The sequence below is a fragment of the Panthera tigris genome, chromosome E3 (assembly GCF_018350195.1).
Source record: "Panthera tigris isolate Pti1 chromosome E3, P.tigris_Pti1_mat1.1, whole genome shotgun sequence".
Taxonomy (NCBI): domain Eukaryota; kingdom Metazoa; phylum Chordata; class Mammalia; order Carnivora; family Felidae; genus Panthera; species Panthera tigris.
Window position 1 is genome coordinate 21,972,303 of NC_056675.1, and position 20,662 is coordinate 21,992,964.

The 20,662-nt window shown below is 42.6% G+C and overlaps 1 protein-coding gene across 13 annotated transcripts in view; it reads right to left on the bottom strand.

Annotated features, from left to right (window-relative positions):
• TNRC6A (trinucleotide repeat containing adaptor 6A) overlaps positions 1 to 18,182 on the bottom strand; it is a 99,693-nt gene extending 81,511 nt beyond the window's left edge. For 6 of the 13 annotated variants that reach the window (XR_006212490.1, XM_042971854.1, XM_042971845.1 and 3 more), the window contains exons 1-2: positions 17,654 to 18,182; positions 17,213 to 17,260 (exon numbers count right to left, since the gene is read on the bottom strand). Coding sequence is in view for 9 of the 13 variants with exons in the window: in XM_042971854.1 (XP_042827788.1) it covers positions 17,213 to 17,260; positions 17,654 to 17,658 (53 nt within the window). In the remaining 4 variants the exon portion in view is untranslated. Of the gene's footprint in view, positions 1 to 12,060; positions 13,266 to 17,212; positions 17,261 to 17,653 lie in introns of those variants that run through there. The other 7 variants (XM_042971846.1, XM_042971852.1, XM_042971851.1 and 4 more) reach the window with 4 other exon arrangements.
• Positions 18,183 to 20,662: the final 2,480 nt, after the last annotated feature.

The window sequence follows — 20,662 nt, forward strand, 5'->3', positions numbered from 1 at the left end:
CCAAAAAAGGACAAGAGAAAAGTGCAACATGACTGGCACGTTGGCAACTGCTGAAACTGAGTAATGGGTGCCCGTAGCTTCTTTGTTCTGTTCTTATCTGTGTATGTTTGAAATTTTCCATAATAAAAGACAAAAACAAGTTACAAGCCTCCACATGAATGATTAAAGGCAAGGCAATATGGAGGGAGATTAGAGACAGAGGAAGGAGCAAAAGTGTAAGAACAGGAGTCGTGGGAGCAGGAAGAGAATGGGTAAGGCGAGTGCCCATGATGGCAAGCAGGACACAGCCAGGATCAAGAATGCCCTTCCTCGTCCTGCTCCTCCTGATGCTTGATGGTCCGTTTTTCCTACATCCCCAACATGAACATCACCAAAAGTAATCACTTCCAAAGGATACTCTTGTAAACTGCTGTGGGGAGTATGGACTAATAGAGCCCACAGGTGAACAATTTATAAGTATCTAATATCAAATTTTCAAATGTCACTATGTTATGACCCATAGATTCCAATCTAAGCCCATAAAAAAGAAACTGTACAAAAACAGGTACTGCAAAATAGCCTAAAACCCCATCAACAGAGAAAAGTTAAACACACCATAATGTACTCTTACCGTGGAATCCTACCCAGTAGTTTAAGAAACGAAAGGGGGTTGTAGACTTCTACAGTGTGCAGGAAAGAGTTGACACAGCAGGTCTGAGACGGTGATCCTTAGAAAGGCTGGCCCTCGGCTGGTGTCAAGGAACCTGGGTTTCAGAGAGGTTCCCACCATTCCCTAACTGATAATGGTAAACTGTACAAGCCATACAGATCATGCTGAAAAGGCACAGTTGTGCTTTCCTTTTGGGAATCTGGAATTTTGGTACATGTTGGCAGACAGCACCTCTGTCACCAACCCCTAACAGGAACCTTGGGCACTGAATTTCTAAGGAGCTTTCCTGGAAGACATTTGACACATGTTGTCACAATTTGGTGCTAGAAAATGAAGCATGCCCTGTGTGACACGACAGGGAGAGAGCTCTTGGAACTTGCACCTAGTTTCCTCTGGATTTTGCCCAGTGTGCCTTTTCTCTTTGCTGATAGTTTTGCTGTAATAAATCACAGCCACGAGTACCACTAGATGCCGGATCCCAGGGAATCATCAAACCTGAAGGTGGTCTTGGGGACCACCTGACAAACATGGCTTTACAGAGAAAGGTCCCTAAGACACATTGCCGAGTCAAAAGAAGGTCAACATTCAGATCACTAAATCATTTGTTGGAAAAACAAAAAGAAAATCCCACTAAAAGGCACACATTTTCCACAGTACAGTAGGGAAGCAGAGGGGAGCAGACCCTCAAGGTACCCAGTTGACTCTGCACCCAAAATTATTTAGTGACAGCGTATACAATGATTAGTCACTATACCAATAAAAATGTCCTATAAGCCAAGCAGTCTCTGCGCACTAGGAGAACCTAAGCATAAAACATGACTTTATTTTTTTTAAATCAATTTATTTATTTTTGAGGGGTGGGGGAGGGGCAGAGAGAAGGAGAGAGAGAATCCCAAGCAGGCTCTGCCCTGCGCACGGCCTGATGAGGCTGTACGCAAGTTTAGGAAAATAAGACATGCATACGAGCTGTTACAGCTATGGAAAGCTTCAAGAAGGTGATCTTAAAGGATCCTGAAGAGTTTTCTACAGACAGAGAGGTGGGCCTTTCAGGCAAGGGAGGACAGAAAGGCACAGACATGGCAAAGCATAGAGATTTGTTAGCATCGTGATTTCAGGGACCAGTACTCAGAGGAAATTTCAGAAAAAAGGAGGAAAAGTTAGATAAAAGTAGGAAATAAATTGCTAAATAGGGTGACAAGCCTCTTGCAATACTTAGAGTAAATATGCAATGTCCTGAGCCACAGCAGTGGACCGGAAATGAAAAGCAAAGATCACCACACCAAGGTAACCATAAGACGCTGGAATAGTTGATGGTATTAATAAGAATGACGAGAAGCATGTTAATGATGATACCTCCAGATTTTAGAGAGCAAACATTTAAAAGTGGAGGTTCTGGTGTTGAGATGGTAATTCTATAACGGGACAAGAGGTTATATCTTGCTTCAGAGAATAGAAGACTGAGGGGGGGAGGCAGCTTTCCACAGGGCCTAACTAGCCTGCCAGTCAGCAACCTACCATAAGCCAGCTCATCAGCACACAGAAGCCAGCTGTATGTGACAAGCTGGTTATGAAAATATATTTCACATCTCCTGCCAAAAATGCTGTTCTCCTACTTTTCCCCTTACTGTCTATTCTATTTTCTCCCAGCCTTCCTGCTTCCCCTTTTTCTATCTGCTTGCCAACCCTCCCTTTTCTTTTCTCCTCCTCGTCCTCCTACACGTAAATTAATCACCAAAGCCAGTCTAGCACTACACAGTACAAAGTCACTAGTAACCTTCAAAACAATAATTTCACCACATAGTAGAGATGGAAACCCAAATGCAGCAAAAATAGGTAAGAATGAAATCAGGGGTTTGGACAAGTTTTTCAAAAACTTTGGCAGTGATATAAAGAGAACACAATAAAAATGAAGTTTTTTGGATTGTTTTTAAAATAAGAAGACTAGGGGCGCCTGGATGGCTCAGTTGGTTGAGCATCTGACTCCTGATTTCGACTCAGATCATGATCTCACAGTTCAGTTTGTGAGACTGAGCCCCATATGATGGCTCAAACCCGTGTCCGTGCTGTCAGTGTGGAGCCTACTTGGGATTCTTTCTCTCTGCCCCTTCTCCCTTGCTCTCTCTCAAAATAAATAAACATATAAAATAAAATAAAGACTAGAACTTATTTGCAGATAAAAGGGGCTAGGGAATATAAGTATCAGAGAAAGTGACAGCAGATGGGGTGACACAAGAGAGCCTAGCTTAGAGTCACAGGCAGTTTAATAGCCACACATACTGAAGGAGTGCAATAAAAGTGATACATCCATAAAATGAAATACTACGCAGCTATAAAACAGGTAAGATCCCCATGTTCTGGTATGAAAGATTCTGGAAGGTATTCAGTTAGTTGGGAAAAAAAAACCACAAAACTGTAAGATTCAGTATACTATGTTTTGTGTTAATAGGAAGAGATAAAAATACATATCCCCTTGTGTTTTATTTGCGTAAGGAAATTCTGGAAGCACACACCAACTAATAAAAAAATATCAGGATGGCAATAATGTATATTTCTAGATACTATCTGATTTTGAACCATAGAGCACAGACAGCTTAGCTTTAGAGGCACAGGTGGCAGTGAAGAGTCTGCGTATCTTCTGGTTAAGAATTACAGGAAGGGGAGCCTGGGTGGCTCAGTTGGTCAAGTGTCTGACTCTTCATTTTGGCTCAGGTCATGATCTCATGGTTCGTGGGTTTGAGCGCATCATGCTGACAGCATGGAGCCTGTGTGGGTTTCTCTCTCTTCCTCTCTCTCTGCCCCTCCCTGGCACTCTCTTGTGTGTGCATTTGAGTGCTCGCTCTCTCTCAAAATAAGTAACTTAACAACAAAAAAAAGAATGAAGGGAAAATAAGACAGAGATAGCGATGCATTATCCAGATGGTGATACCGAGTCTGGATCTCTTCAAAAAGTAAGAGGGTAAGCCTGAAGGGGGCTTCCCCTGGCCTCATAATCTGAGCACCAAATAATTCAAGTCAAGGATTACAATCCACCAAAGAAAATAAGAATCCGGGAGATCTTAATGATATTAATAAATGCGCGGATGGATAAATGCACAGGGTAAAGGGAAAGATCTTACAGCAGAATGTCAACAAATACGGAAAGAATAATGGCCTTGGAAAGTCACTATTTGGCAATCCATTGACTGAGGCAAGAATCCTGGTGAGAAACAAGATGTTTTACATAGTTTCAAAGTTCTCCCAAGAATATAATTATTAATTACAAAAGGAAAAATCCTAACTTTACAATTACAAACCTGACATACACCACCTTAACCAAGTAACTGAAGTTACCGTCACCAGTAACGGCATAGATGAACATCATCGGCCTCCTGACACAATGCACCAGGCAAAACACAACACTGCTTCTGTGCTATTCCTGCCCAAAATGCATAACCTGGGACACCTGGGTGGCTCAGTCAGTTGGGCCTCCAACTCTTGGTTTAGGCTTGGGTCATGTCATGGTCCTGGAGTCTTGGGATCGAGCCCTGCATGGAGCTGGGTGTCGAGCGTGCTTGGGATTCTCCCTCTGTCTCCCCCTCTCTACTCCTCTCCCTTACTCCCATGCACTCTCTCTCCCTGTCTCTCTAAAATAAAAAAAAAAAATTAGAAAAAAACTTTTTAATGTTTATTTATTTTTGAGACAATGTGAGAGACAGAGTGCAAGCAGCGGAGGGGCAGACAGAGGGAGACACAGAATCCGAAGCGGGCTCCAGGCTCTGAGCTATCACCCCAGAGCCCGACACAGGGCTTGAACTCACGAACCGTGAGATCATGACCTGAGCCGAAGTCAGACACTTAACCAACTGAGCCACTCAGGTGCCCCGAAAATAAAAAAAAAAAAAAAAAACCTAACCAACAGGACACAACACACAAATATGGATGAGGGACATCCTACCAAATAACTAGCCTGTACTCTTTAAAAAATTTCAAGGTCTTAAAAAACAAAGACTGAGAAACTTCCAGAATGCCGGTGACTAATTGAACATGAAAACTAAATGCAAACTGTGTTCCTGGGCTGAATCTCCAATGAGAACAGTTTTGTTTTGTTTTTTATTTGCTCTAAAAGGCATTATTGAGACAACTGGCAAAATCTGAGTAAGGTCTATAGCTTTACTCTTAAGACCTGCACCAATATTACTTCCCCAATTTTGATAATGGTACTATACAGTTATTAAGAAATGTCGTTGATTTTAGGAAATAACTACATAAAAGTTTTTGGGGCTAAAGAGGCAACATGCTTCCAAGTCACTCTAAAAGGGTTCAGAAAAAAAGCAGTATAGATGTAAAAAGAGAAAATGATAAAACAAATGTGGTTAAATGTTAGCATTTGAGGAATACAGGTGAAGGATACTCAAGAATTCTTTGATCTATTCTTGTAAAATTTCTCTAAATCTGAAATTATTTTAAAATTAAAAGCTCAGGGGTACCTGGGTGGCTCAGTTGGTCAAGCATCCAACTCTTGATTCTAAGGTTATGGGATCGAACCTCACGGTGGGCTCCACGCTGAGTGTGGAGTCTGCTTGGGATTCTGCCCTCGCCGCCCACGCTCCCTCTAAACATATAAACTTTTTTTTTTTAAAGCCCTTAAAATAAAAAGCTCAGGTTGAGGACAGTCGGTGAAATTAGAAACAGGAGAACAGACACCCCACCACAATGACAGAAGCACCCTATAGTCTGCAAGTGCTCTGAGAGATTATCTATTTGAACCTGCAATTCTGACACACAGAACTGATGCTCTTCCCATTTGAAACTTAAAGAAACCAATGATCAGAAAGTCTAAGAGACTTGTATGGTATATGGTAGTCGGGTAAGGCTGACCCAAAACCTGGTTTGCTAAACTACTCTCCTAAACTCTACTCTTCTGAGGCTTAATTACTAGTTCCTTCAGGATTCTTTCCAACTCACACAAACCTCACTCTTGACCTCTAATTAAACGATGCTCATTTTCTAACTGTTTCAGATGTTAATCTCACTCTTCCAAATAGGACTACTTGCTGCTCTGAAGGCAAAAACCAGTTCTACTTGTATTGTGCTCCCCAGCACTGGGCACTGCAATTAAACTCCTGCTTCCTTGCTTTTTACTAACACTCTAAGCCGATCCCCACCACCAAATATGTGTTCTTTCCACTCTTCTACCCACATTCTACATAAGGACGATCCTACTTAAGCGCTTCAATCTCCAATATCTACTTGTGTAAGCAACTTGTTTCTTTTCTCTCAAACCTCCATCTCCCCCTTTATGAGAAGTCTCAAATTATACCTCCTCCCAAGGGTTGTTGTGAAGGTTAAATTAGGTAATGCAGAGAAAGTGCTTAATGGACACACATAATAAGTGTACACTCCTCATTAGCTACAAGACTGAGATCCAAAATCCTGTACTAAATAAGGCTAAGGTTAGGACACAAGGAAGGGTGCAAACTGAAGAAGGGAGAACATACGGCAGAAAACAGACCTGATGCACCTCTCTGAATGGCTCTCATCAAGAAGACAAAAGATAACAAGCGTTGGTGAGAACAGGCAGAAGAGGGAACCCTTTTGTGCACTGCTGGGAATGTAAACTGGTGAACCCACTATGGAAAACAGTTTGGAAGCTCCTCAAAAAATTAAAAATACAGGGGCGCCTGGGTGGCTCAGTTGGTTAAGCGTCTGACTCTTGATTTGGGCTCAAGTTATGATCTCATGGTTCATGAGCTCAGGCCCCACATCTGCATCTGTGCCTGACAGTGTGGAGCCTGCATGGGATTCTCTCTCTGTTCTTCCCCCACTTGTGCTCTCTCTCTCAAAATAAATAAACTTACAAAAAAATTAAAAATACAACTACCAATGACCCAGTGATCCCACTTCTGGGTATATTTCCAAAGGAAATATAAACAAGATATCAAAAAGATACCTGCACTCCCATGTTTACTGCAGCATGATTCACAATAGCCAAGATATGGAAACAACCTAAGTGTCCATCAGTGAATGATGGCGATGTGGGATGTGTGTGGGTGTGTACACAACGGAATACTATTCAGCCGAAAGAAAGAAGGAAATTCTGCCATTGGCAATAACTAGATGGGCCTTAGGGCATTGTGCTAAGTGAAAGAAGTCAACAGAGAAAGACAAACACTATAGATATCACTTTGATGTGGAATCTAAAAAAAGCTGAACTTCTAGAAACAAAGCAGAACGGTGGTTACCAGGAGCCAGGGAATGGGGGGGTTGGGGAGAAGTCGTTAAAATATACAAACCCGCAATTAGAAGGAGTAAATTCTGGAAATCTGATGAACAGAAGAGTGATTATAGCCAACAATACTGTAGTATACGCTTCAAAGTTGCTAAAAGACTAGATCTCAAATGTTCGCACAAAGAAGGAATGCTAATTATGTGACATGATTAGAGGTGTTAGCTAACACTATGGTGGTAATCACACTGCAATATATAAACATTGTATCAGCACACTGTACACATTCGACTTACACAAAGTTAGGTTTCAGTATCTTAAAAACAAAACAACAGCACACAAGGGCAATGCGCTAACCACTGGTGGGGTGGGGATGAAATTATTTCAATTGTCAATCCTGCCTTTATAAAGATGGAAAAAAATTAAAAAGACAAAATGAAAACAGAACCGAATACATAAAAACAATTATTACAGCACAATGAAAAATGAGGTAGATGCCAGAACAACAATTCAAGACCCTAGATTCCAAACCAGACCAAAGTACCAGGTACCAAAAGAAGACAAAGATATCAAAACTACAGACCAATAACACTTATGAATACAGACACAAGTCGTCAACAGAAGACTAATAAACCCAATCCAGCAACGTATAAAAAGTACTAATCACAGTGCCCAAGTGGGATTTGTCCCTGGAATGCAAGGTTGGTTTAGCATATGAAAATCGATGTAATACAACAGTGTAATAGAACAATGGGCAAAAACGACATGGTGATCTCACTAGACACAGAAAAAGCATTTGACAAAATCCATCCTTTCATGACAAGTTAAAACACTCAAACTAGAAATAGAGGGAAACTTCCTTAATCTGATAAAGGCCATCTACAAAAAGCTGCCAGCTCATAACATACATAATGGTTAGGACTGAATGCTTTTCCTCCAAGATGAGAAACGAGACAGAAGTCCACTCTTGCCAACTTCTATTCAACACTGTACTGTAGATTCTATTCAGAAAAATTGGGCAGGAAAAGTAAATAAAAAGCACCGAGACTGGAAAGGAAGTTATAAAACCATCTCTATTCACTGATACGATGTTATATATAGAGTGAGAGTCCTAAATACACACACACACACACACACACACACACACACACACACACACACACCAACTAGTAGGAATAATAAACAAGTTCAGCACAGCTGCAGGGTACAGGATCAACATACAAAAATCAATTGACTGATGTGCTATGACATGGATGAACCTTGAAAACGTTATGCTAAGAGAAGTAAGTCAACCACAGAAGGAAAAACATATGATTCCACTCATATGAGGCACCTGGAACAGTGAAATTCAGAGACAGCAAGTAGAATAGTGGTTGCCGGCAGTTGAGGGTATGGGAGAATGGGGAGTTATTGTTTAATAGGTACAGAGTTTCAATTTTGCAAGATGAGAAGGGCAGTGGAGACGGCTGGTGGTGACTGGCTGCACAACATGGTGAATGTAATGCACTTGATGTCACTAAATGGTACACTCAGATTTGGTTAAGACGGTAAACTGGACATATCGAATTTTAAAACTTTTGTGCTTCAAGGGACATCAAAAAAAAAGGCAACCCACAGAATGGGAGAAAATATTTACAAACTGTGTATCTAACACAAGACTTGTATCTAGAATATATAAAGAACCCTTATGGGGTGCCTGGCTGGCTCAGTAGAGGCTGCAACTCTGGATCTCCAGGCTGTGTAAGTTCAACACCCACCTTGGGTCTTTAAGAGATTACTTAAAAATCAAATCTTGGGGCGCCTGGATGGCTCAGTCGGTTGGGCGGCCGACTTCGGCTCAGGTCATGATCTCACAGTCCGCGAATTCGAGCCCCGCATCAGGCTCTGTGCTGACAGCTCAGAGCCTGGAGCCTGCTTCAGATTCTGTGTCTCCCTCTCTCTCTGACCCTCCCTCGTTCATGCTCTGTCTCTCTCTGTCTCAAAAATAAATAAACATTAAAAAAAAAATTTTTTTAATAAAAAAATAAAAAAAAAATCAAATCTTACCAAAAAAATTAAAAAAAAGACCCCTTATAGCTCAACAAAAAAGAACCAAATTTTATTTTATTTTTTTAAATTTTTTTTTTTAATGTTTATTTATTTCTGAGACAGAGCACGAGTGGGGGAGGGGCAGACAGCGAGGGAGACACAGAACCCAAAGCAGGCTCCAGGCTCCGAGCTGTCAGCACAGAGCCCAACGTGGGGCTCGAACTCACCAACTGTGAGATCATGACCTGAGCTGAAGTTGGACGCTCAACCGACTGAGCCACCCAGGCGCCCCAAGAACCAAATTTTAAAATGGACACAGGATTTGAATAGAGATTTCCCCAAATCAGATACACAAATGGCCAATAAGCACACAAAGATGCTCACATTATTAGTTATTAACGAAATGCAAATAAAAAAATCAAAACCACAATGAGATACCACTTCATACCAAGATGACAACAATAAAAAAGAATAAGAAGTGTTGGTGAAGATGTTGAGACACTGGAATCGTCATACAGAGCTGGTGCAGATGCTTTGAAGACAGTCTGGCAGCTCCTCAGAAAGTCAAACACAGAATTCCCATCTGCCACAGCATTGCCACTTCTAAGTAGGCACCCAAGAGAACTGAAAACATCACGGCCACACCAACACTTGTACAGGACTGTTCACAGCATCATTATTCATAATAGCCCTAAAGTGAAAACTCTAACGCCCATCAAACGATGAATGGATAAAGAAAATGTGGTATATTGGGGCCTTGGCTAACTCAGTCAGAGAAGCATGCGACTCTTGATCTTGGGTTGCAAGTTCAAGCCCTACACTGGGTGGAAAAATTATGTAAATAAATAAAAACAAAAAAAAAAAAAAGAGAAACTGTGTTATAGATGCACAATGGAATGTTTTTCACCCATAAACTGATGCATGCTACAACATGGAGGAGTGAATGGGGAATGATCGCTGTAAAGCACAGGGGTTTTTTTGGCGGGGGTGCGGGGGGCGTTAGGCAATGATAAAAACGTTCTGGAATTAGGCAGTTGTGATAATTGCACGACTATGAATATACTAAACCCCACAGAATTGTATACTTTACAAGGTTGGATTTAATGGTATGTAAACTGTATCTCAATAAAGTTGCTATTTAAAAAATGGAGGGAGAAACTAACAGAAACGTTTGCAGTAAAAGCTGAGGATAGGGCAAGAATAGATTGGATAACACTAAAGAGAGAGATAAGCTGAGCATAGACAAGAGCGTATGCTTAAATTCCAGAGTCACTGGGGAGCCAGGAAAGGTTTCTAAATAGTGAGGGACACGCTCAGAACTGTCGCTTGAGGACGATTAACTTGCAGCAGCGGAGAGGATGCTCTCTATGCCCCTTCCTATCTTCATGTGGGAAAAGTCTCACGCACACATACACCTCACATCACTTGGAGCTTCACAAGTAGAAATACTAAGCAAAACATGTTTCTCTGACAATTATCAAGCAGTGGAGTCATGCTTAAAATCACATTTAAGATTGGTGCATATTTAAGCACCACACAGCGTTAATGCCTTGTGTTTCGCAGGGACACTTCAAAAGAATAAGAAAAGACCAAAGTCAACAAAACACAGATGTCAAAATTATAAAAATATTCAACGATCAGTGCGTCAAGCTGCTCAGTAAATGCTAGCTGACTCAAAACCACTAGTAAGAACAGCAAAATAAGTGACTTGGTTGAATCTTGTTGGTTACTATACCAATCCAATCAATTGCTGTTTGCGGAAAATATCTTGTAAGGTTCCAAGTATAAAATTCCTTAACCAGGTTTCAATCTGTTGTGAGGGCTCCATCGGAGACGGGAAGTCAGCTGAGTCATTGCCACACAACATACTACTGCAAATTCAAAATGCTCTCCCCTAGTTACAAGAGTAGAAAGGCTAGGATTTCTGCTTCAGAGCCAACTCACACACCCAGAGTATGCAAATCGTTTTTAAAATAAGACCACCTTCATAAGACATTTAAACTATATTTACTTCCATGGTTTTTTGTGGGGTTTTTTTTTTTTTTGAAGAGAGAAACTAGGCCTCTGTCAAATGTTACTTTCTCTCTTTGAATCTTAAAATCTCCCTTTTTGTTGAGACTATTCAGCTCCCTGATGCCCTCCCTGTAACACACTGTCTCTTACTCTTTGGGGAGCCATGACCTTTTGAAATCTGACAAATGCTAAGGTCCATTTTTTTTTAAAGCACACATTCAATTTTTCAAACTACTTCATGCCATCTGTATCCCTGTGTGGAATCCAGGATGAGAATCTCGGTTCTGGTGGCATCCTTTTTCAGGAAGCAGATCACGAGCCCAGGCCCTATGTTTCATTTTCTTACCAAGGTTATCACCGGTCATAGTTGAAAACAAGCAACTTTTATGTCTAACAGTTAGGGAGCTACCTTCAGAATGACCCTTCAAGAAAGCTACAATCGTTACAAGCGATCAGTTTAAGCATGAAGACCTGTAATTATCGTAACCTCAACTATTTAAAATGGTATCTCAGTTTAAACTAATTGTCAGCATATCCGAAAACGAAAAGAAACACTGAGTTAACATAAAGGTAAAAGTACAGGGTCAACTTTCAGTTAATCTGTTGAAAAACAGTGGGGGAAGGAGCCTGATGTGACCTAGTGACAACACATCACCTATGTACTATTCCTGCCGAAAAGGTTTAACTGAATCTAATCTTACAGGAACCATCAGAAAAATCCAAACTGAAGCCTGCAAAAAAGGGGAAGGAGAGGATAAAGAAGTGCTCCTGACATAAGGAAATTACAGACAACTAAAAGCAACCCTGGATTAAGGAATTTAGAGAGGGAAACCAACATATTTATAAAGACATTACTGGGGCTCCTGGGGGGCTAAGTCAGTTGAGTGTCTGATTTTAGCTCAGGTCATGTCACGGTTTGTGAGTTCAAGCCCCACGTCGGGCCCTGTGCTGACAGCTCAGAGTCTGGAGCCTGCCTCGGATTCTGTGTCTCCCTCTCTCTCTATAACCCTCCCCCGCTGGTGCGTGCTCGTATGCGTGCTCTCTCGTCTCTTTCTCGCTCTCTCTCAAAGATAAATAAGCGTTAAACAAAAAAAAAAGACCTTAGTGGGATGACTGGGAAAATGTGAATATGGACGGAATGGCATTGCAACAAAGTTAAACTTACCCGTGCATGACAATGCGATGGTTATGCAGAATGCCCTGGTTCTTAGGAGGTACACATTGTCTTACTTAGGCGTGAACTGGCATGATAAAACACTATGGCGAAAGATTAATAATGGGTAAACCTAGGAAGAGATACAGGTGTTCACTGCACTATTCTTGCTATTTTGCTGAAGATTAGAATTACCTTTTAAAAATTTTAAATGGGAGGTCATCTTCTCGACTTTGAGCGAGAGACCTATCAAAAGACAGCCTGAAGAGAATACATACAGCACATTCTATTTTAGCCTCTCCAATCATGGGCAGTACTTTTGAAGTCAGAAAAGAGAACTGTAAGGGATTTTAATTATTACTTGCAGACTTATTTCAGATGCCAAAAGCACAAGAGGTTACAGAGTAGTACTCAGACTTTTTAATGACGTTCATATTTAAATTTTCCACAGAGGGTTGTTACGCATTTTTAAACTAAGCTTACGGTTTGATTCATTTATTCTATCAATTGATTTACCGCATAGCTGCCAAATTAAACTAGAAAGAAACCTACCATTATGAATTTGCTGGCCTCCAAACCATATCACAGGAAGGCAACAGAAAAGCGTAACAAAAATCAGAAGGCTTTTTTTTTTTTTTTTTTTTGCAGCTAAAGGCTGATGAATTACAAGAGAAGGGTCCACCTCATCTAGGGAGACCTGCTATCCTGGTTCATTCCTGCCGTCCCTAGTCTTTTTTTATGGAGCACCTGTCCCAGGCAAAAGTGCCTCGGACAACAATGTCCCAGTTTAGATGCTATTTTATATGGCATCGCAGCATCTTTAACAAATTTTCTTAAATGATGGCATTCAATAGCTGGTTTGGGGGGGGGAAAATCAGCTAACATGAAACATGTAACTTTTACTTTAGATGATATACCCTACATTATAACAAATTAACTAGAATGAGCACAAAATACATTGAGATAATTGTTTTTACATTTCCCGAAAGGAGAAACCAAAGTTATCATTTTTTTACTGTGCAATATAAAATAAAATATTGCTCAGCTGCAAGAACTCGATAGAACTGAGAGGCCTGTTGGAATTCCAGATCTGTCACTTGAGAGAATACAACCTTGACTGCGTTACTAGATCTGTCTCAACCATAGCTTTCTCATCTGTAAAACAGGGGTCATGGGGCACCTGGGTGGCTTAGTCGGTTAAGTGTTTGACTCGTGATTTCGGCTCAGGTCATGATCTTACGGTTTGTGGGTTCGAGCCCCATGTAGGGCTCTATGCTGTTTCCACAGAACCTGCTTGAGATTTTGTGTCTCCCTCTCTCCCTGCCCCTCTCCCACAAAATAAATAAATAAACATTTAAAAAAAAAAAAAAAAAAAAGAAGGGCTCAGAATACTGGCTGGTCTCTCTGATGTCATGGTCTAGCTCTAAATACCCAATGATTCTATGGCTATGGCCTGCAAAAGATTTTTTAAAATTAGATCAGTTGCATTCGAAAATTTTTTTTTATAACTCAAAAATGTAAGTTACTATCTTCTCTCACCAAATTCCTATTTCTGTTCTGACCTCTATTCTGTTCAGAGGCTGAGTCAATCTCCCATTCATCCAACACGGAGACCCCGGTATGTCTAGGCCCCTCTCACAACTAAACCCAGGTTAGTTACTTGCCAAATCCCATATTGCGCTTCCTCAGTATCTCCCACTCTCACGCCTTTTCTACCACCGCTGTAATCCGGGCCTCCCACACCTCCAGCCCACATCACAAATTACCATTATTCTAGCGTATCACACTACCCTCCCCAAGAGCGTATGATAGCTCCACACTACTGAAAGATCTATGCCCAAAGTCCTCAACCTAATACTGCATCCGTCCCTGCTCTTGTATGCCAATCCAACCAAACTACCCACTGTTATTTCAAAATTCCCTGTACTTCCTGGATTTTGTGCCTTCAGTTCTGTTGTTCTCACACTGCCCTTTTCTCTGCCTTTCAAAAGTGATTCTATCCTTTAAAGTTCTGTTCCAATGTGACCACCCCCATCTAGATGTTACAGTTTCCTCTTTTCAATGCCCATGATACTGACATAAAGTGACAATTTAAAATTCTTTTAATGTTTATTTAGTTTTGAGAGACAGAGCGTGAGCAGGGGAGGGGCAGAGAGAGAGGGAGACACAAGAAGATCCAAAGCAGGCTTCAGGCTCCGAGCCGTCGGCACAGCCCGACGCAGGGCTCAAACCCACGAACCATGAGCTCATGACCTAAGCTGAAGCTGGGCATTTAACCGAATGAGCCACCCAGGTGCCACAGAAAGGGACCATTTTAATGGCCAACTGTGAAAGGACTATAGTTTACTCCGGGTAAGTAAACGAAATTTCTGTCTTGTGCTGATTCTAACTCTCGCTTGCTACCTGGCACGCTGTCTTGAGGATCTACCACTTGGCAGAGGGAACGAAGAACGGCAATACGACGTTGACATTCAGAGACTGGAGGGTTCAAAACAGGGGTACACACAGTAACATTTGGACTTCCACAGTACTAAAACACGTTAAAATTAACTTAACATTAAAAATTTGCATGTTTGGTTATCTTTGGGGAACATGAAGATCTAGAATAGTGGTTCTCAGCTGTGGGGGTGATTTTGCCCCCCAGAGAACATTTAGCAACGAAGACGTTTCTGAATGTCACGCCTGGATGGGGGTACTACAGGCAGATTGCTGCTGAACACCCCACAATGCACAGGGCAGACCTCACAATAATAAACTATCTGGTCCAAAACATCAACAGAGCCCAGACTAAGAACCTCTGGTCTGGAAGTATTATATGTACCTGTGTCTCTGCCTCCTCAGAGAGATTTTCGAATTTTTCAAGGCAAAGAACCATGTCTCTAGTAACAGATGATACGACATGATCTAAAGCCTGACAGCTCCTTCAATTACTAAGTGGTGTGGCCTCCTTTGTCTCAGAGCAGGAATATTCCTGTAAAACAGGACCACTGGCACCCACCTCACACAGTGACCCAGGGATGAGAGGAGTCCACGTAAAGTCTTGAGAAGAGTGTGCCAGGCAGAGTACGCATTCAGTACATTAAGCTACTTCTTTCTCTTCTCCTCCCAGGTGCCTAGCCTTGCGTTTGGAACACAGAAGATGCTGAAGACATGTTTGCTAAAGGAATACAGGATAATGCCTGGATTTCCTAGGGAGAGCACAAATGCCTCCAGACAGACACACTCTCCTTATATGGGAAAAAGGAAGCACAGAGATGGAGTTGACAGAAAGCATTTGCCCGCCTAATCGCACCTCTCCCCCCTCGGAACACTTTTAACCTTTAAGCAACACTACCCCCTCACGGTCCTTAGTACATGCTGCCTTGTAACCTCCTTGATACTCGTCCTTCCTTTTCCATCTTCAAGTATGGCAGGAGATGGTGGCCTGACCTCTACATCATCTGCCTTGTATTAGTTACTTGTGCACATATTACAGTCTTCCTACCGGATTGAACAAGTTCTCTGTTGCCAAGCGTCACATTGGACTCCTTTCTATACAACCCAAGGGGCCTAACACACCTTAGCAACTGGCTGGCCCGAACCCCTTGTTTTATAGATTACACAGAGAGGCTAAGTGACTTGCCAAGAGTCAAGGTCATATTGCAAGTGGCAGAGCCGGGATTCAAACTCTGATACATAGCTCATACAGAGACTCTAAGTTCTATCCAACTAGAATAGCGTATGAAAATTACACCCACAGTAGAGGCAATTTTTAATTAAGCCCCAGAAAACCTCCATAGAAATTATACTGATAGAGTTACCTGACAAAGCAAAAAAGGAAGGAGAAAGAGACTCCAATCTCCCTTCTGCTGCTGAAAATTCAACCTGTTTTCTTTCACGGTTTCATATCTTAACATTTTTTTTTTAAAGGTTTTGACAACAAAACTTATTAAATGTCCAAAGGACAGATATTTAGTCAGAGATGTCAGGCTTAATTTCCTTTAACCAGTCCCCATAATTATAACAGAAGATCTCTTATTTAGTAAGCCAATGACGCCCACCCTCACCAACTGAAAAGATTTTTTAATGATCACCTTAACAGACTAATTATCTACAAAACTCAAAAGACCAGCAATTTGGAACGAGTTTATGTGGTGAAAAATATTCACATGATTTGAATTCCGTGTTATTAACCTCACCATAACATAAACCTAAAACTTACAGTTGTCAAGGACAAACTCCATTAAGACCTGAGACAGGAGAAATTTTACTTTACTCTGGCCAAGTGAAAAAGAAAGGTGCTCACTGATAAGGTTAATCTAGAAGTTTCTCTGAGTCTCTCAATAGGATTCAAAAGAAAATGGCAAATAAAAAAAAAAAAAAGACTGAGGAAATGGATGTGAAAAGGAGTTAAATACAGTGCAATGCTCTGATGCTTTAAGCGATTATGGCTCAATAAAGCTAAACATTTCCATAAAGGCAACGTTTAAAAAAACAAAAAATCCCTTTGTGGTGATGATTTAAGTTACCAGTGCAACAGCACTCAGGCCCAATAGAAATGATAACCACGCATTGGGAACAAATTTTTAATTATTCCACCAGCTGATAAAAAGAGCACACACCGAACACAGACATAAACCTAGTTTCAAAAGAAAACAAAACGCAGTTTATGCTTGTTCAAGTTCAAGGGCAAAACTGTTTCCAGTGCAACAGAATCCGCCTGACTACAATGTGTTGGACGAAAAAAAAAAAAATGCGAACATAGTATCTTCTTATAAAGGCAACAATTTGAGTTACAAAGTAATAACGGGGAAGCCAAAACAGTTTGACAGCCCGCCATAAGGGCCGCCTCAATCATGAGTCACACAATGCCTGCAACCATTTACAATAGTAATTAATGCACAAGTCCCCTAATTAAATTCTAAAAGGGTGAGAATGCTTTAACTAAGTTTACAAGAATTGCTTTTCGCTGTTTTTTTTTCTCTCCCAAAGAAAAGAACACACGCGTAATTACGCATCTCCCCGCAATCCCTCCATCCAGTATTCCCTCCGGCCTCTTCTCCCGTCTGCCTATTCCCTGCGTGCGAAAGAAAATGACACGGGGGAACTTCTAAACCCAGAAAGGGCGAACCAGTGTGCAAATACACGATTAATGGGGCGACAGACGGAAGCTCGCCCATCTTACCTGCTAAGATTCCTTTCTACGTCTTTGGTAGCTTTAGCTTCCAATTCTCTGCAAGAGAAAAGGAGGAGGGGGGAAGAGAGAGGGAGAGAGAGAGGGAGAGAGAGATGCGCGTGAAAACGGAGCTGCTGCGGCAGAGGCTCGCGCCGGGGCGGATGGGGGAGGGGAGGGGAGCCCGGGGGTGCTCACAAAGCTGCGGGGCTGCAGCCCGGACTGCGGGCGGGCTGCGCGGGCGAGCCGCAGCCCCCGGCCCGGCCCCAGCTGCGTGGCGCGGCCCCTCGGGCCTCCCGCCCGGCCTCCGCAGCGGCGCCCTCGCGCCCCCCCCCCCCCCCGTCGAGGCCCGAGGTCTCGGGGACGCCCGCCGCCGCCGCCGCCCGCGGTCGCGGGCCCTGCGGCAGCGCCCCAGGCTCCTCCCGCCCGAAGGGAGGCCCCCGCCCTGCTCACCTCATGTGTGTAAAGTGCAGGAGCAAGTGGGGCGCGGCGAGTGAGGCTCGCGAGCCTCAAGCCCTCCGCAGCGCCGCGGGGAGAGGCCCGAGCCGCTGCACCAGCGCCATTTTCTACACCGACCCGCTGCCGCCGCCGCCGCCACCGCCGCCGCCGCCGCAGGCCCCAGACCGGAAGTGAATGCCCCGCTCGGCAACCCCTTCCGGGGGCGCCGCGGCCGCCGGCCTCAAGATGGAGGTCCTAGCAACTAACCCCGCTGACGGGACGGGCCCTTGGCAACCGCCCGGGCGCGGCTCGCGGCCCGCGGCCCGCGGCCCGGACCTCCCTGAGGGAGTTCACTGCCTCCTAGGCGCCCCGCACAGAGGCTGGGGAGCCCGCCGAGCCCCGGGCCCAGCCTCTTTCGCCGCTGCCGGCTGCGATCCGACTGGAGTCCCGCCCCTCCTCCTCCTCCTTCTTTGCTGCGACACAAGTTTCCTTCCCTGCCGCCCGGCCCCTCCCCCACCGAAACACACCAAAAAAAAAAAAAAAAAAAAAAAAAAAAAAATCCTAAATCGCAAATTCTACCCCTGCTGCAGCAAGATGACCCCGCGCGGCTTTTGAAATCCGCCACTTGTAATTATTTTTGACCTTGGGCCAGTTATTTAACCTCTGTGCTCCTCTGCTTCCTCCTCAGGTAAAGAATGCATACCTGAGGTGGGCTAGGAGGTTTAAAAGCGATTTTTATCCACCGAGTTTTGCAGACCGTTTGACTCAGCAATTCCACGGGCACGGATTTCTGTTCCGAAAATAATCCTGGATATCTACAAATATTTTCACCGTCAAGATGTTAAGTGCAGGCATGGACGATGGTGAAAAACCGTGAACGGCCAAAATGTCCAACACTCTAAGGTGGCTTTAAAAACTGAGCTATTGCAAAAATGATGGGGAGGAAGGACGACGGCGAGGGGAAAGTGGTTACAATAGAATAAGCGAAGAAGCGGGTTCCAAACTCACTCACACCGCAGGAAGCATGTAAATACAATACGCTCCATTCGTGCAGTAAAGTGAAAATATATACCCAAGTGTCGATGGGAGATTGCTGCTTACCTACAGGTAGATACAGCAAAGTACCTACACGTAGATACAATAAAATACATGTATGTGTTCGTGTGTGTATGTGTATTTTCTTTCCATCCCCTCAAAGCGCTTTTCTTCCCCCTAATCAAAAACGATTCCTCCTCTCTGTGCTTAAAATCCACTCCTTCGCAGAAACCTCACTCTAAGGAGCATCCCGTTTCCCTCTTTCTAAACTAGGTCTTTCTTCGCACTGCCTTTAAAACATGCCCCAATCTCTCCCATTAAAAAGAAACCAAACCTCCCTTGACTGCCTGCCCAGTTCCTCTCCTCTCTGAGGCAGATGTGTAATAAGTTAATGAATGAATGCATGCATGCACAAAAAGTCCTAAAACATAAGCGCCAAAACGTTAGCTGATGATATTCTGAGGATTTTAAATTTCTTCTTTTAACGTATACGGCTTTTTTGTTTTGTTTCATTTTTATACAACGAGCATGTTAAACACACACACAATTTTAAAAATCAGGTTTACAAAATGTAAAAGTAGAGGCCATCAAATAAACCCTAAGTGATTTTCCCCCTGCCATTAAGTCCATACAAACGCATATTTGGTTTGGTTTTCTTTTATGGTCCTTTCTACTTAAAGTGTTAAAAAATTATATTACATCATTTCTTTAGGAGTTAAAAAATATGAACATGTATTTATAGCACAGTATGTTTTCATACCAGGTTTATGAATAATTTTCCATAACAGCATAACGTAATGAAGACAACAATATTTATTGACATTTACACAGCTGATTTTTTTAAAAAATCCTTTGTAGTCCTCCCCCAAATTGCTCTTATGCATGTCACAACTGACCTTGAAACTGCCAAACTCAATGTGACATTTCTCGCCCGGTCTTGACTTAGGTCTTAGCTGTATTTCCACAACTGGCCACTCCTACTGAGTCTCTTCTACCTGCTGTCTTGGCAACCCATTCTCCCAAATTTCTTTTTACCTCTCGGCAATTCCTTTTTTTGTACCCTCTGCCAGCATCTCCTGCTTTATACCAAATAAATGTCGGGATCCCCAAGGCTCTGTTCCAAACCTCCTTCTCTCTCACTCTTTCTCCCTCTCTCTCTCTCTCTCTCTCTCTCTCTCTCTCTCTCTGTCTCCACTTTCTCCTTGGGATGGGCGATCTCATTGACTCTCTTATACTTAAATACTGTTCAAATGCAGACTTTCAAATTCATGTATTTAGCGCATATCTCACCTGTATATACCAGAATGCCAAAATGACAGATCACCCATGCAACAAATATTTATTGAGCACCTACTGTGTGCTAGATACCGTGTTAGGGCCTGGTTCCCTGCCATTTGTGAGGAACTGTCTTGGTGGATGAAGTCTAATGGGACAGATTTCTTTTTTTTTTTTTTAAGCAAACTATAAAGTATATAATAACAAACGATGACAAACACACAGAAGGAAACGAAGGTGTTCCAAGAAAGTGTAAAACGAAGGAACGTAACATAGATTATGTGGTCAAAGAAGGTTTCTTTGAAAATGTGAAGCTTCACCAGAGAGCTGAAAGCTGAGGAGAGGCAAACCAGGACCCAGGGAACAGCAGAGGAAAGGTCTCAGTCTGGAGGTTTATACTTGTGAGTCCTTGTTGTGGATGAAAATAGGTTCTGTATTGCATTTGCCTTTAAATCCACTGGAGCCACCATTTTTATTCTACTTTGCATAATCAATTCAGAACAAAACCAGAAACGAGGTCTGGTATGCAGTAATGGGTTTCATTACCACTGCTCATTTCAGTAAGCAAATGCCATTCCTACAAAAAGCATACTTTCTAATTAAATGAATATTAGAATATTTTGTGTGGCGTATTGTTGAACTTTACAGTTTGAGAATTTGTACAGAACATGAAACACCTTTCCAACAATAACTTTTTTTTAACGAAAAAGCTTG